The sequence below is a fragment of the Urocitellus parryii genome, chromosome 3, assembly GCF_045843805.1.
Source record: "Urocitellus parryii isolate mUroPar1 chromosome 3, mUroPar1.hap1, whole genome shotgun sequence".
Classification (NCBI taxonomy): domain Eukaryota; kingdom Metazoa; phylum Chordata; class Mammalia; order Rodentia; family Sciuridae; genus Urocitellus; species Urocitellus parryii.
In genome coordinates, this window is record NC_135533.1 from 29,763,925 (window position 1) to 29,780,208 (window position 16,284).

General features: G+C 36.8%; 1 protein-coding gene across 2 annotated transcripts in view; it reads right to left on the reverse strand.

Moving 5' to 3' along the window:
• Positions 1-5,692: 5,692 nt before the first annotated feature.
• Calcr (calcitonin receptor) overlaps positions 5,693-16,284 on the reverse strand; it is a 46,017-nt gene continuing 35,425 nt past the window's right edge. For both annotated transcript variants that reach the window (XM_026391569.1, XM_026391568.1), the window contains 4 exons: positions 16,141-16,207; positions 14,125-14,343; positions 12,881-12,922; positions 5,693-5,923 (listed from right to left, as the gene is read on the reverse strand). In XM_026391569.1, the coding sequence (XP_026247354.1) occupies positions 5,693-5,923; positions 12,881-12,922; positions 14,125-14,343; positions 16,141-16,207 (559 nt within the window). The remainder of the gene's footprint in view (positions 5,924-12,880; positions 12,923-14,124; positions 14,344-16,140; positions 16,208-16,284) is intronic.

Below are 16,284 nucleotides of genomic sequence, written 5' to 3' on the forward strand. Positions count from 1 at the left end.
AGCCTTAATGGCCTAACACATTGTCCTTTAAGACTTTTTTTAAATTTTTTTTGTCTAATGTCATATTTAGTCAGATATTAAGACAAGGCCCATTTACTGTGGGTCATATTTCTCTAGCATAACTCTTCCCATACCTTTTTTTTGTCTTACGTTTTCTTTTTGTCTTATGTTTGTCTCTTGTTGTTTTGGGGGGCTTTGGTTTTTCCCCCCCAAGAATCTGTTTTTAATTGGTGGCCATGACTACCTTATTATAATTGATGTCATATTAAGATTTATACTCATTTATTCACCCTTGTAACTCCCTTAATTGTATAGATATCTATCGTTCCACTAAAAGAGAAAATGTTTAACCTGCTTTCATGTGATTTTGACCTCTTCTTATTCTAATCTTTTCAATATTAATAGGATTTTTTGGTGCATTTACTTGGAAATCTTTGAGTTATCCCTATTTTAGGTCTCTTTTATGTTTAATTATGGAGAGTTTTAAATGTATTTCTGAAAATATGTCCCTTCTTCATTTTTATTTTTGTGTGTGTCCTCCTGGGACCCCTATTCTTCTGACACTGGTAGTTCTGTCTTTGTTATCTTTTAGGGTTTTTGGTTGTTGTTTTGGTTTTGTTTTTTGGTACTGGGGATTGAGCCCAGGGGTGCTTTATCACTCAGCTATACTACCAACTCTCTTTTTATTTTCAGCCAGTGTCTGGCATTGATTGACAACCCTCCTGCCTCAGTTTACCAAGTCACTGGAATCACAATGTGCTACCACACCTAGCATCTTTTAGTTTTTATTTTATGCTTTCTAGATTTTTATCCTTTCCTCTAAAAGAGCTTACTAGCCTGTTTTTTTTCTTTTTACCTCCTTAATTCATTTTAAATGTGGGTCTATATTGTTAAGTAAATGTTATTTATTTCAACTATTAAGTATAGTGTTAGTTTAGCTATTGCATTTCAAGAACCCACTGGGTTCTTTGGTAGAATTTCTTCTTGTTTCTTTCTATGTTTTTAACATCTCCACTTAAGTCCTCCAACATGCATTTCAGTCTTTATTTAGATTCTTCATTGGTATTTCCCGATCACTCCGTAAGTTGGTGTGCTTTGTTGTATTGGCTAGTCCTCTTTTAAATAGTTGTGTCCCTCAGATGTCTCGTTATCTTGTCCTGTGACCTCTCATTCCTGGAGTAATTGGTCTCTAATGTCTTTTAGGAAATGACCTAAGGCCAGGCCTTGACTTTGTGGGGTTCTGGTGGATATAAAGAGAATAAAGGGAGTGAGACCCAGGGTAAAAAAAAAAAAATAGTTACCATAAAAGAATCCTTGATCTTTTCTTTTTTGTTTTCACTATTTTTATAGGAAAGCAATATTTAACACTTTTAATCCCTTCAGAGTAAAATCATTAGGATGAGGAAACTTCCCTAGCTCATAACTCATCAGTCCTATGGGAGTATAGCAGAGGAAAACAGAGGATCAAGTGCTCCAGGTGTCTGCTTACTGCAGAGCTGATGGTTCTGATGAACTCCCCAGTCCTTTAGGACTGTTGGTCTGCCCTGAGAGTATACCAGGAACACAGGGACCAGCAATCAGGCCTGTTGTTACAGCCAGTGTCTCCAAGCGATGGAAACAGAGGTGCAAAACAGAGTAAAGCTCTTTCCTTGATTCTGTTCTTTACTGCCTGTGGCCTCTGCCTCTTGTCTGAATCTTTTTCTGGTCCATTAAAATGTGCATTGACTCATGAAGCTTAGAGTTTTCTCTGTGTATTTCTTTTTTTCCCTTTTGTTTTCTCTCTTTTCCATTAATTGCTAACTATTGAAACTCTGTGTCCTCTTTGATTCTGTAGTTTCTGAAGTGGGGCATCTGGGGTGGGAATCAATGTGCTCTCTACTTGACCATCTCAGCTGGCCCTGAAGCTACTTTTCTTCACTATCTGGTGCATAATTGGGTGGGCGAGTGGATAGTCAAGGTCTTCCCCATCTTATCCATTCATTAGCCAGTACTCTGATTTTATTTAGAGACAGTTTCTCTGAATTAAAATAAGGCAGTCTCTCAAACAAAAGAGACTATAGTGACAGAAGGTGGCAATGCTGGTTAAATAAAGAAGAGGGACAGCACAGTTTGAGTCCCAATGGAAGGATTTCTGAGAAAGTTAGAAAGTATCAAATTTCTATATCAAATTTCTGTAAGTAGAAAATGGATTTTGATGGGTGACAGAAGAGACTGGCTGGACAATGTTTAGGATAAGGGAAATCCTTCAGAGGTGCCTGCTAATGTAAATGGAGGAAGATACAATATTAGAAAATTAGATGTCAGTGGTTGTGTTTTCTCCAATGCTTCATGTAATTCGGAGATATTAAAAAGATGTGAAAGGCCAGAAGAATAAAACTCACTGGAAATAGGGTTAGTTCTTAACATTCAAATGTACCTTCTCTAGCTTCCTCCACCCTCACATGCACATATGATCATTCTTTTTGTTTATGTTTTCAGTTAGTGTTTTCCAACTCCCTTGCTCCATACCAGTTTTGCCTGCTTTCTTTTTCAAAATAACAAATGAAGGTTCCTTCTGAGTTTATCTCATTGCTTTTCTAAATATTGTTTCTGATGTTCATTTTTCATGAATAATCACATTTTAAACTCGGAAGTGTTAACTCCTATGCTAGGCATTGGATTGTAATGTATTCAATAGAAGAACCACTATTTTTGATTTTGTTATTGAGAAAATGATAACACTCTTATGAGAGTGTTGTAATGAATTCTTCTGCTCCCGGCTAGTGAGGAGGGGAACTCACACGCAGCCACCATCGCCAACCACATGTGCCATTTTGTTTCTCCGCCCCAAAGGTATCAGTGGTTGTGCTTTTCACTTTATAGATTTCCATTTTTACCACTGGCATAGAAAAGAAGCACCCACCATTGCAAAGAAACTTTGCCATGATAACCGTGTTAATGAACCTCAGTTTTATGCAGGATGGAAGGTACATGGTTGAATCAATGAATTATGAATGAAGGAAGAAATGAGAAGGGTTGTAGCTCCACAATGTTAAGCATATTTCTCAGGACTTCCAACATCTTTCCTTCTCTTCAGGAACCATGATATCCATTTGCACCCAAAGACTTATTTGGGATCCCTTGTAGGAGGGAATCAAAGCAGGTGGGCAGCCAACCTTTTGAGTGTAAGTAATTCTTTTGAAGAATCAGACTTTATGGCATGATGGAAGATTATTTTCATTCTTGAAGATCACAAGGATAATAATATCTATTTGAATCACTCTCTGGAACATACAGGGAAAGATGTACCCCTTATGTATCCCTCCTAAAAAAGTTCCCCAGATCTATGAAGCAACGATTTTGAATGCTACACATAATGTGAAGTTCCCACAAATTACTCCTGTTCCCATTATTAAGTTCATCACAGTTCCATTTAATCCTCATTTTTTTTCTATTTCATGCTATCCAGATCTATACAGATCTAAAAATTTGATTCCTTCCGACAAAGGGATCCCAAATAAGTCTTCCTAAAAATAGATCTGAAGAGACTGATAGTCATGTGTGGTTTTTGCATTATCAAGGGCATGAGAACTGCACCATTGAGTCAAACTGTAGACCGAAGGTGTTTACACTAATAAAGATAAGGATCTTGACATCTTTTGCACACTACTTCTAACCAATACTTTTGGATTATTCTTCCCCTTCCTGTAGTACAAACTAGATGAGATATCAGCAGGCCATGTTTGAAATGAAGAAGAAAGCATGGAATGAACAGGAGACAAGATGAATGGATGAAAAAATGAATAATGTATTTTTTAGAAAAATACACAAATATATATCTTTTGCTTTTATTGACTCTATATTAATTTATACATATACATAATGCATGCATTTCACACAATTTTGACACTAAATGCAATACTAATAAACTATTTTGATTTCTTCAGTTCCTACTATATTACCATATTACCATATTACTATATTACTATATTACTATATTACTATATTACTTACTATATTACTACTATATTAGCACAATAACATCTAAAATATTTTAGCAATATATTATCACATTTGTACTAGAGCTGCCAGAAATACTCTGTTTTCCATGTTTGTAAACAAAAATAACACATCACGTAACACTATGATTGGAAAAATACCTTCTTTTCAATTCTTCCCTTACATTCAGTAAAGGAGACTCAATCTACTTCAGTATCCAAAATACATTTTCGTTGGACAAATATTATTTTCTCTGGTTGCACTAAATATGTTACCAGAACAAATCAATTTCTTGTCTTTTCACAACTAAATCACTTCTGAAAGGCAGTGGCATAAGATGACACAGATGAGATTTGAGATTTGGAGGATTTCAGTGTATCTCACTTAGCATACAAATTACACAATGATTACTCTGATTACTATTACAAATTCACCAGTTAACAACACAAGCTTATTCAGAAATTTTTAAAGATCTTATACACAGAAGTGAAGAGAGATGTGGAAATCTACATTACTAGATTTTAATGAGAAACTCTACTTTTATCTTAACATGCATTAATATGCAGTTAAACTTGTAGCATTTACGTTTTTTTCTTCTTGTTTTGCTAATAGCGGCACACAAGAGGTCAACTATACACTGATTTCTAATTAGCTCTACTGAAAGTTCCTGGAAAAGACTGTGATCTTGTTAAGCTTTGAAGCTGGATGGAAGGCAGCTAATGGACTTACATGGAGTCTTTTAATTACCAGTCCTTAAACACATCTATCTTTACTGCTAGATAGCACCCAAGGGCAAGAGGTAATCTGCTTTATAAACCTCAGAATGATTTGCTTTATAAATCCTGGAGTTTAGGAAAGTGGAAAACTCTTTAAAGAGTCTTTTCTTCCACTAAGAATTATATTTTTGGCAGTTTGTGAAAAATTTAGTGATGGATTCTTTGTGACCTTCCAATTTATAAATGTCAGCCACCAAAGCACAGTCAACATTAAGACCAATTCCTTACAGCACTTAGGGTCTACCCTACCAGAATTATCCAAAAACAAGCTGGGCGTGTAATAGTTCCAGCAAACTGACTCAAGATTTCTTTTTCATTCAAAGCATTATGTTTTCCTGCCAAATGCAGGTCTTGCCTTCCACATCCTTAGTCATCTTTATATGTGAAACCCATTTTTTCTTGCAGAGGTCATGTAATTTGTGCAGTTTACATTGTACGGATGGTAAAATATGTAACCTCAGGATTGATTGAAATAAAAAAATTAAAAATCAGATCCATAGCCAAATACAGAAATATTCTAATTCAAAATCTAGAGTTAAAAAGAAATACCTTGATAGTGATCTTAATTTTTCAAAGGTAGAAATGGCTCAAGATTGACAAGGAGCACCCTGTATCTGAACTAGGTCAATTAAATTGCCTTTCTCTTGGATACTTCCCTCGCATTCCTAAGACATGCCGCATCTCAGTCCTGGATGAATGATGGAGTTCACAAGTTGCAGAGGGAGACTCCATTCCTAGACTGTCTCCCAAAGCAATAGTACCAAGAATCACTTTCTTCAAATTCACTATGGACAAATTCACTTAATAATTCTTCACAAATGATATGCTCAGCTCCTGGGGGGATGGGGATCGTTAAATGCATGATCTATCTTTCCCCCAGGAAATGAAGGCTCAGTGATCACGATGCTGTGTGTGCTTCACATTCAAGCGGATGACTCTTACTCGATGATGTTCATGGGGATGATCTCAGCACCCTCCTCGCCTTGGTTGTTGGCAGGCTCATTCCTAGGCTCCTGGTGGCAGATGTACACCGGGAGGTCGCCCTCCTCAACAGCGGCAGCAGCGGCGGCGGCGGCGCGAGCGGCAGAGCGGCGGTTGGGGCGCCTTCCCCAGCGCTGGTCCCATTGGATTTTGAACTGCATCCATTGGCGCTTCACGGTGGTTTGGACCTGGAAGACGAGAGGGAGCCTTGTTTTCATATGGTGGTCAGAAAGGACCCAAGCAAAGCTTAGGCACGTGACTCTTGGAGTTTATCAGAGTTTTACAACACATCGAATTGGTAATTCTGATAAGAGGCTGAGTTGTATGTTATTCGGTGGTGCAAGAGGTCATCTTAGAAGAACGTGCAAACTGGAGGACTGAGTTACATGCCAACACTGGCTATTTTTGAGCAGAAGTTTCTTCTTTAGCTCTTATATTCAGTGAACGAAACTTGATTTGGTTTCATAATGTGTGCATGTCATATTATGGAAGAAAGGTTTAGGAAACTTTTAATCTGCTACCATCCATGATAAGGAAAGATTTCATCGAAATCCACACACTGTTGATGGTGAAATACATATGGAATTCATCACACAGTTCTAGCTTTTATGATAATGGCCCCATCGTGTGAATTTACCCTCATCCAAGGTGGCTTGAGATGAGGTCTGCCAGATAAAATTCCTGCTAATGCAGTGACACACTTTTAATAAGAAAAAATAAGATTTCAATCTCTTTCTATTGAAGACTTCTAACATGTAAATAAACCAAACTTGTTTTATAAATATGGCAAACTATATACTGAACACAAGAGGTGGAGAAAATGCTAAAGTCAGGGAACTCTAAATATGAAAACTACAATAACCACAAGTGAAAACCACAGTAATTTTGCTTGTTTAGCTCTACTTTTTACAGAACTGAATTCATTTTAGTAGTTAAGTTCATCCTTCATGTTGTCTCTGAACTTCTTGATTTTTCTCTATCACTGAACAAAACTTAAAAAGAGATTACTGCAATACTATCTATTCCATATTTTAAGCATTTCTATTGCTTAGTACATAAGTCAAGCTTATGTACAAAATATTTGCCTTAACTTATTAATAGATCCCTAGTTCTTTCTGTTGCCAAACTTGAAATATGGCAGCTACCCACATGCAAGAGAATCTGGGAAAAATACAACATGAGATTAATCATGTATCTAGTCAATCACAGGATGCTATTTTGCCTATTTTACATTGGTATGAATTTGAAAGAAGATGAAAATAACAGCAAAACCAATTGATATTATAAAACATGTATAATGTAAGGCTAAATGTATCTATGGCAAATACATGCACATTTTTTCTTTATATAATAGAGTAACAATCTCTCCTTATAATTATTAGCTTTGTTATATAATTTTATAGATTTTACTCAGGAGAAGGCAAATTCAAATAATTCATTGAAAAGCCAGTCAAGCAGCCATGAAACTTATAGTGGGAGAGGTTCATCATCACTCAATGGAGCAATCAGAAGGCTCAAGGTGACAAAGAGCTATGAGAATTATTTGGCAGTCTGAGATTTGGAATATTAGACTTTTCAAATCACTGAGGTGACAAGCCCTGGTAATAAGTACTTGGTTACAAAGTACTTTATGTCTAATTACGTTCAAAAGAGACAAACAAGACAAGTACTGCAAGTGCTCAGGAGTGAGGTGTGCCTTACAGCTGGACTTTGCATTGATAAAAGCCACATAGGGGGAGAAAGGATGGCATAAAGAATTTTGGCTACTGTTTACTGGGTGCTTTCCCTGTGCAAAATCATAATCACTGGGTTGGTTAGCTTGTTCAACAGGAGGGAACCACGATTAGCCTCATTTTATAGATGGGAGGGCTGTGAATATGCCGTATGTCCTCAGTAAGAGACCTGGAATGTGGCAGAGCCACAGTCCCAAGTGAAGTGTGGCTGTAGGTCCTTAAATGCCAGCTTTAGAATCTAAAACCCACCACATGTTTTATTGAGAAACTGAGAAAGATACAGGCTCAGTGTATTTTTTTTTTTTTTTGAGAATCAAAGTCCACAGAGAATTGATAATTTTTGATGGATTTAACATCTCTTAAATACCAAGACCGTCCTTCCAGCTAAGCTTACACAGATATTTACAGGTATCTGAGGTAGACTTTTAACAAATTTGCAAGTGTCCAGCAGGAAAACAAGTCTTTATTTCTGCCTCACCTGTTCTTTTAAAGTAATCCCCATCATAGTATCCATGTGTATTCAAGTGTACCTAGCCCAGCAGCAACAAGGGTTGGGGTCTGTTTTAAGGTTATTATTATAGAAAGTTTACAGCATTCGCTAATTGCATTCCAAAATTATAACTCATCCTTTTGTGTGGAGATGTCAATCTGCTTCAATTTGTAAACCACACAGATGAGAACAAGCCCTGAGCAGCACATAAAAGACACTTTAATAATTATAGTTTAATAAGGGCAATATCGCCTGCAATAATATGGGTTGAATCTGATGCTGCTTTGATGACAAGAATAAGGGCATAAAATATGTACCCCTAAAAATAAAAAACAAAAAGAAAACAACCACATTAGGAGACTTTTGTTGCTTCTGAAAAAATAACAGAAATGTTAGGAGATGTCAATGGGTAACTAAAACATAAAGTTGTGAATTACATAAATGTATCTATCACTCATTTAAAAAACAATGAACACAAATCACTTTACTTTTTTTTCCTGATTATATCAATTTACTTGTTGCTACTTTGAAAATTAGAGCGTTGTCCTGATGGTTTGAAGACATGGTTATTACACTTAGCTTTATTATTAAGCTATGTAATATTCGTATATTTGGGCCTTAGTTCTTGCATCTATGAAAAAAAGTCAAGGTGGGATCTCTATAGTTGGGTTTAAGTAGTTTTGATTTTCATCTTTCTTTTCCAGGTAAATTCATCCTAAGTGCCTATAGTTACGTAGTGTTGAATGAAAGGTGGGGATTTTCCTTCAATGAATGAAAAGGTTTTGAGTCCTGGTCCTTCATGTCCTCACTTTCTGTCACCACAATCCAACAGACCTGCTACAATCTTAATCTAAGACTAAAAAAAAAAAAACATGATTTTAAAAAGCACTTTACATTTCTTGGAAATTAAAAAGCAATTGCACACTTTCAATGGTTTTATGTAAGTTTTAGAAACTGGATCCCTGTTGAAGCCCATTAATTAGATGCTTTGGAACACTTCCAAGTTGTTAACTGATTTTTTTTTTTATTCGTTTGGAGTACATATCAGAAACATCTCTAGTGATCTCTGGTTTCATTTGCGGAATTTAAATGTTCTGTAATTTGAGGCAATGGGGTACTTGATGATTATAAGATCAGGGCTTTTAATTCCCTTTCATTACCCACTTTCCTATGTTTAAAGGACGATTTCTTGTTCTAAAGAAGAATAAATATCATTTGTAATATGGTTTAAAATCTTGAAAATATTTAGCAATTGTATTTCTTAAGTTTTTTAACATTCCCCTGTATTTCCTTCATTCATTAAGTCAAGGTCATTTATTGTTTGAAGAACAAGCTAGTTTATCTAGAACAGTGGTCCTCAAAGTGTTCTCTGAACCTGTGGCCCAAGTACTATCTGGGAACTTATTAGAAATGCAAATCCGAAAGTCCTGATGAGCAGCCTCTGCTGGTGGGGACTAGCAGTCTGTGTTTTAACAAACTTTTCAGGTGATTCTGACATTCACTAGGTTTGAGAATGCTGGTCTAGAATAAGGAAATTATCACTTAGCTTTGAGTCCTCAGTAGACTTTCTTGGATCTCTAGAAAGAAAATAACCCCTTGAAATTTATTCCTCCTATCTAACTGTAATTATATATCCTTGGACCAACATCTTGCCTGCCCCAAATTTTAGAAAATTGAAGGAAAAAAAAAGAAGATAGTTTTGAAAAACATTTTATTTAATGAGAGAATTTATTAATAAAAATTCTTCTTTGCCTATGTAATAAAAAGTTAATTGATCTGAAAACAAGAGTTTTACTAAAAGCCATAGTGTAGAGAAAAAGTCGGATATGGTTTAGGGAGAGTCTTTTACAGACAGGAAGGGTAAGTGGTGCATGCAGGCCCCTTGCAATTCTGAGAGGAAGAGAAAAGTGGGAAGGATACAGAGACACAAATGACCTTCAATTTCCCCTTCATGGTGGAAGTTCTGGGAAAATGGGGAGAAGAAAGCAAGGGATAACTTGCTTTCTTCGATGTACCCTTATAACAGCAGGCCTTTCTTATTGATTCCAAGAGCATAATCTTGAAAACTGATAACCCTGTAAAGAAGTCCCACACTTGCCCTGACACCATGTCCAACATGGTGTTCAAGCCGTGGAGTGGCAATGGCTGTGGACTGTCCTGAAGACAGAACCACAGGCTCTAGGAAGTATAAAGAAAGGGGCTGAAGTCCCCACCCTCCTCACATGGCTTGGAGGAAAACCACTGAATCAGAGTAGGGCTGTGACTTGATCAAGGAGACGACAGACGGAGAAGACCCCCTAGGGTCCTCAGAAGTGAGAGAAGCTGCAAGAAATCTCAACAGCAGGTGCTGGCATTCATACTTGGTAACCAGCTGCCCTTTTGGACAAAAGCTTTTGAACTAACTGCTTTAGTTTCCACAATGAGACTTGTGAACCACTAGAGGCTACTGGAATGGGCTCTTGAATGCAAGGAAAGTTACAGCAAATAAGTTTTAGTTTTCACACGCTCTGATCATGCTTCTTTGATCTACAAACTTTTATCCACAACTCTTTTGAGCACTAGCCAAAAATATGAAAAAGGGAGAAAAATCTAGTGTGTTATTAGTACTATTAATTCTAAGTTACTCTTTAGAAACGAATTGTACATCTTCATAGCTGTAGCCATCTTTTTGAGGTCCCTTAATACCTGATAATTTATTAATATGTTTGGATAATTAATATCCTCACACTTGGAAGAGCTGTGAGAAATGCTTGATACATAAGTATGCTCTTGTGGACATCTCCTGATTTCCATTACTTTAATTCTCCATTTTTTTTCCCTGTTTCTCATCTACCAATGGACTCACTATATGATCCACCTCCAGAAGAGCAATCACTGATTACATACTGATAACAGTTCAAAATTAAAATTTACATCTTTCCATTGGACAACTGACTTATTTGTCCCCATCCATCTCTGTTAAAACTCAATATTCAGCCAGGCAGAGTCCCCTCACAGCTCTGTCTCAGAGGCAGCTGGAAATAACTTCCGGCATATGTGAGTGCCCTGCCTGTGTTCAGTGTTGTAAGGTGATATGTACACAGAATGCCGGACTGAGACCCAGATGCCTGAAATCCATAGGGCTGTGATATTACATTTGGCACAGTACATGGTTTCTGTATTATTAGAAATGTCACACTTGCACTTTCTTCCAGTAACAGGATCTTAATGAAAATAGGTATGGTCTCTTTACTTCAGAAAACAGATAGCATACTCAAATGAACTCAGAGACATTTCAATTGTTAGGTGTGCCCCTGGGATTGCTTCCTATGCCTGACACTCCCAAAGACAGCATCATAGTTGAGACACAATAAAAATTGTGGTATTTTTACAAATGCATGCAATCCTCTTGTGCTTTACAAGGCAGTCTCCTCCTGGATATGGTTTTTATATTAGCCCTATTTTGATATTATTTTAGATTAAAAAATTTTATCTTGCATGTCACCTGAAACAAATCAAAAGGCATAGATATGCATTCACAGAGTATTCGCTAGTTTAGTACTATACATAGGACAATGTAAGCTCTTCTCATTTATTAGTTTTTGCTATTCTGAAAATGAAAAAAAAAAGAATTGGGAGGATACTCTAATAGTTGGCACCAGAAGGATCTTGATTATATCTAGCCCCTTGTCAAGCTCCTAGAAACAGTAAGTACACAATATATTTCTGTTGAATGATGCAATGAGCTCTTGGATGAAGGAATGATGGGAGGAAGTAATAAAATCTACCAATGAAAAGGTAATAATAAAAACATGGCCATGTTGGGGCTGGAGATAGGTAACATCATAGAGCAGGAAAATACTTTAGGTGCTCAATAAATATCATTTTATGAAAGAAATAGAGAATAAAAAATAAGTATCAACTAACAATGGTTAGAAAATATTTCTAATTACTAACAGGAAAATAATGCTGATATCTTAAAGTATGATTTTTCTTGCATTGAATTGTTCTTGATAGGAATTAATTTAAATGATCAAAAATATGTTTGCATTAAAAGTTTTGTGGTTTCATAAGAAGCATATTCTACTTTTGCAAAGCTCTAGGGAAGAATCAGAGACACAGATAATTTATTGAGATTTAGTTAATTTAATTGGGAATCAGAAAGTCTAGGCTCCAGTCCTGGTTACCACCACAGCTATGTTTGTGCACGGGGCAAATTACTTGATCTTTCTAGAGCTTAGATATCTCACTTGAAAAATGAGGAGTTTTTAAAATCATGTTCTCTGAAAACCCATGAGTTCTTTAGAAGAACTTCTGGGGTTACAGCAGCTCCTTTTTTTTTTTTTTTTTTTGCATTTTATGATGGGACTCCCAGGTAAGTTACTGTTGGAAGAAAGAGTAAAAACCCTGGTGCAAAAACCCTGGCCTAATGGATCTCTAGGTGCTACTAATACAAATATTCAATATAATAGACTATTTATTTGGAGATCTTTTTAGTTTTAACTGCAAGGTGATTTTTTAAGTGCTGAGTAGTGGTCCAATAGTAGCATCAAGAAACTGGAAAAATAGGCTAACAGATTGTACAAACTGGCCGGAGGCTGGTTCTGTACCAGCAAGGGCTTGGGGCCTTTGGAGGAATAAGGACTTGCTTCTCCCTCTACGGGAACCCAGAATGGCTTTCACTATTACTACTGGGGGTGCTGACCAGCTCAGGAGGCAACCCCAGAAGATCAGAACTTAGCTGCATGTCTGGATCTTATTGTAACTATACCCCATTTCTATAGGTAATATCCAGCTAAAGAAGTGGAAAAAACACAGTCCTATTAATTATGAAGGCCTCTGAGGTCAACTGTAGAAATAAGATCAAATGAAATGTGGAGACCATAAAATACTGGCTTTATATAAACAGCCAATTGTATTATATGAAATGAATGCAGACTTACCTCGTTGTTGCAGAAGCAGTAGATAGTCGCCACGAAGAATCCCTAAAAAGAGAAGGGAAAATAGAGTTAAAGTTATTTTTGTGTGCACTATGTTGTCAATCAAAATATATTTATATCAATATAAATAGGTTGCCTTGGGGGGTATTTTACTCTTGCAATAGCATGTCAAACTTGATGATGTATAAAGGTAAGAAAAATAATTGTCTTCCACTCATACTCAGTGCTACATTATAAGAATATTTTATTAGAAATTTTTCTTGTTAGGATTCTATCATTTGGCAACTAGGACAGCTCTAGTAAATCTTATTAATATAGTTCTCTTTTTAACTTGGAGATTTTTAGCATAATATATGGATTAAAGTGGATTTGAAAAGAACTTGGTACTTAAAAATGTAAAAACTGAGATCATCGGGTTCAGTAGAGAAATCTTTTACAAACACCAATATCAGAGTGCATGGCTGTCAACGTGTGTCCTGAAATTGTGATAGTACTCACAACCAAGTTCATCTCTCAAATAAGGACATAGACTAGGTAATCTCTAAGGACCTGGTAATCTTGGGCTCAGAAGATTCCTTGTGCCCAAGCTTTAATCACAGCCCAAACAACAGCTCAGTTTATTAAAACAACCCCTATGCTTTCTTTTAACTCAATAAAATTCAGTCGTTTTCACATTAAACCCTGGCAGTAAAAAATAAAACTAATGTGAGTAGAATTTCCTTTGCCTGAGGACCCCTACCCTGACCCCTTCATGCACTACTTTGTTCTCAAAATACCTAGCAGTACACCTTCAATGGAACTGTGAATCTGGGCAGAATGAATGAAAATGCAGCAGCCATTCCTTTGAATGTTGCAGACTTTGGACAGCTTAGGACAGTCTCTGAGAGCCACCTCCATTATCTCCTACAAGAGGAGACCCCCTGTACATAACTTTCCTTTACAGCTAGTAAACTGTCAAGAATGGATTTCTGACATGGCCTCACAAGTGGAAGGTAAAAGAGCAGAGGTAGTTCTGTGCAAATTCATTGCTCCTCATTACCCCTGAGTCAACATTTGTTTATTAAAGGAAGGTCTGACAATTATGTGTGTGATTAGCTGCCTAGGTGGGGCCATTTGTGGGTCCTGGAAGTGACAGGCGAGTAGGCATGGAATGTGGAAACAAATGCCTTTAAAAAAAAAAAAAAAAAGATTCCCTTCTGAAGTTTGGTGAACAAGTCACCTAATAAATATGCTACTAGCTGCCTTACCTGGAAGTGGATCAGAGAATGCATGAGGTAATCATAGATCTTCCCAAGCACCTTGTTGGAGGGCCTCCAGGGAAAGACAACAAACTGGATTCCGAGCAGGGGCACAAGGAACATGGTAGCCTTCACAGCCTTCAGGTACATGCGGGACTCCGCCTCATGGCTCTCCCTCATCTTGGTCACAAGCACCCGGACGATGTTGAGCAGAAAGAAGAAGTTGACCTACAAAGATATGAACATGAGCAAACCATGGAGACACCTCCATTTAAAGACATCTACTGTCCCCAGTTCTCATGTATCCAGTGTGGAGAGCAGGAGAGATCGCCTGAGATGTCACATAATTAGTTTAGCTTCCTGAACTACAAATATGGGTAACCAGACTCTTTTCAGGTCTGTATTCTTATTCTCTTTTATTTTTTTCCTTAAATGAGAAAATATTTCCCCTGTACATGTAAATACATGAAGTTCAACTGCAATGCGGCTATCTATTCGTTATTTAGATGTTATAAACTGTACACAAGGAGTTGACACTTGATGTGTTGCCATCTCATGTCACAGCACATCCTGGGAAGACCTCGCCATCTTGTCCTTTCTTTATCAAGATGTCCCCCTTATCCACCTCTACTTGACTGAAAGCAAAGTGAGGACTAAAAAATGTATCCGTAAAGTCTGTATGTAGCAGAGACCGCTAATCTTGTCTTCTTTTCTAAGTAACATTTTAAAGGAAATAACCCCATGGAATTATAATCAGCATTTAAATAAAATGTGGGTTTTAAGCAAACATTGGAGAGGTTTAGACAAATGTATGCACCTGTGTGACCACCACTCCAAAGACAGGGAGCATTTCCATAGCCCCAGAAAATTCTGTCCCAGCTCCACCTCAAGCAACCACTGGTTTATATTATTATGGGATGGAATATCATATGGAGAGGCCTCTTTTGTGTCTGGCCACTGTGGTTTAACATACTACCTGTGAGATTCATCCATGTTGTGCATTTGAGCATTCCACTCATTCTACTCTTTGTACAACTACTCTATTATGAGAAGAGTATAGATAATTTGTTTATTCTTCCCTGTTGATGGAAATTAGAGTTGTTCCTACTCTTTGTGTATCACAAATAAAGATTCCATGAACATTCACATTTGAATTATGTGGGTGGGCAGATATTTTTGTTTCTTTTGAATAGACACCCAGTAGTAGAATCACCTTTCAAACAATAAGAGTATGTTTTTAAGACACTACCAAACTGGGCTTCCAAAGTGGTGGCTTTATTTTACTTTCTCTGCAGGAGTAGTATATTACTGCTCTTCACCCTGGCCTACACTTGGTATGGTCAGCTTTTTTACAGCGGCCATGGTTGCGGTATAGTGTTACCCCATCCTCATTTTCATCTACAGTTCTCTGAAGATTAGTGAGTTTGAGCACCTTTTCATAAAAAAATCTGGAATATTGCAACTGTCTCCTTGTCTTTTCACTCTCTAAACATCATCTTAGTTAAATATAGGCAACTCATCAATATCTTCTTCAAGAAGTCTATGTATTTGCTTTAGAAATCTTTTCTTACCTCAAGCTCATGAAGACATTCACCTAAGGTGTCTTCTAAAAGCCATTGTTTTGTTTTTCACATGTAAACCTACAATTTACTACAATTTACTTAGAATTCATATTTTGTGTTGGGTGTGATGTCAAGGATATCCTTTCTTCTTATTCACATATCTAATTACCAAACATATGTTCAATATTTTTTTTTCAGTATGTATCTCCAACTGAACATCTAGCTATAGAATTCTTAGAAAATACATCAACATTGTTGTTATGGTGTGTATAAACATGAGCTTAGGGTAACCTCTCCCCCATAAATAAAATACATTTTTTTTAAGAACCGAATTGCTTTCCTCATTTTAGAATATAGCTAAATTGTACTTATTTTGAAGTACCTGTACTACATAGAAGTATGTTCACAAAAATCCCAACAAACAGATAGCACTGTTAATAATGGATTAAAAACCAGTTCTTACCACCAGCGCCACCATCACAGGGCCATGGATGATGTAAAGCAGATGGGTGTCCACACTCAGCCAGCAGCTGAAGAAAAGGAAGGGAACACATGAGCCCAAATGCATTTTATTTATGTATTTATTAGCTGAAAAACCACCTTCATA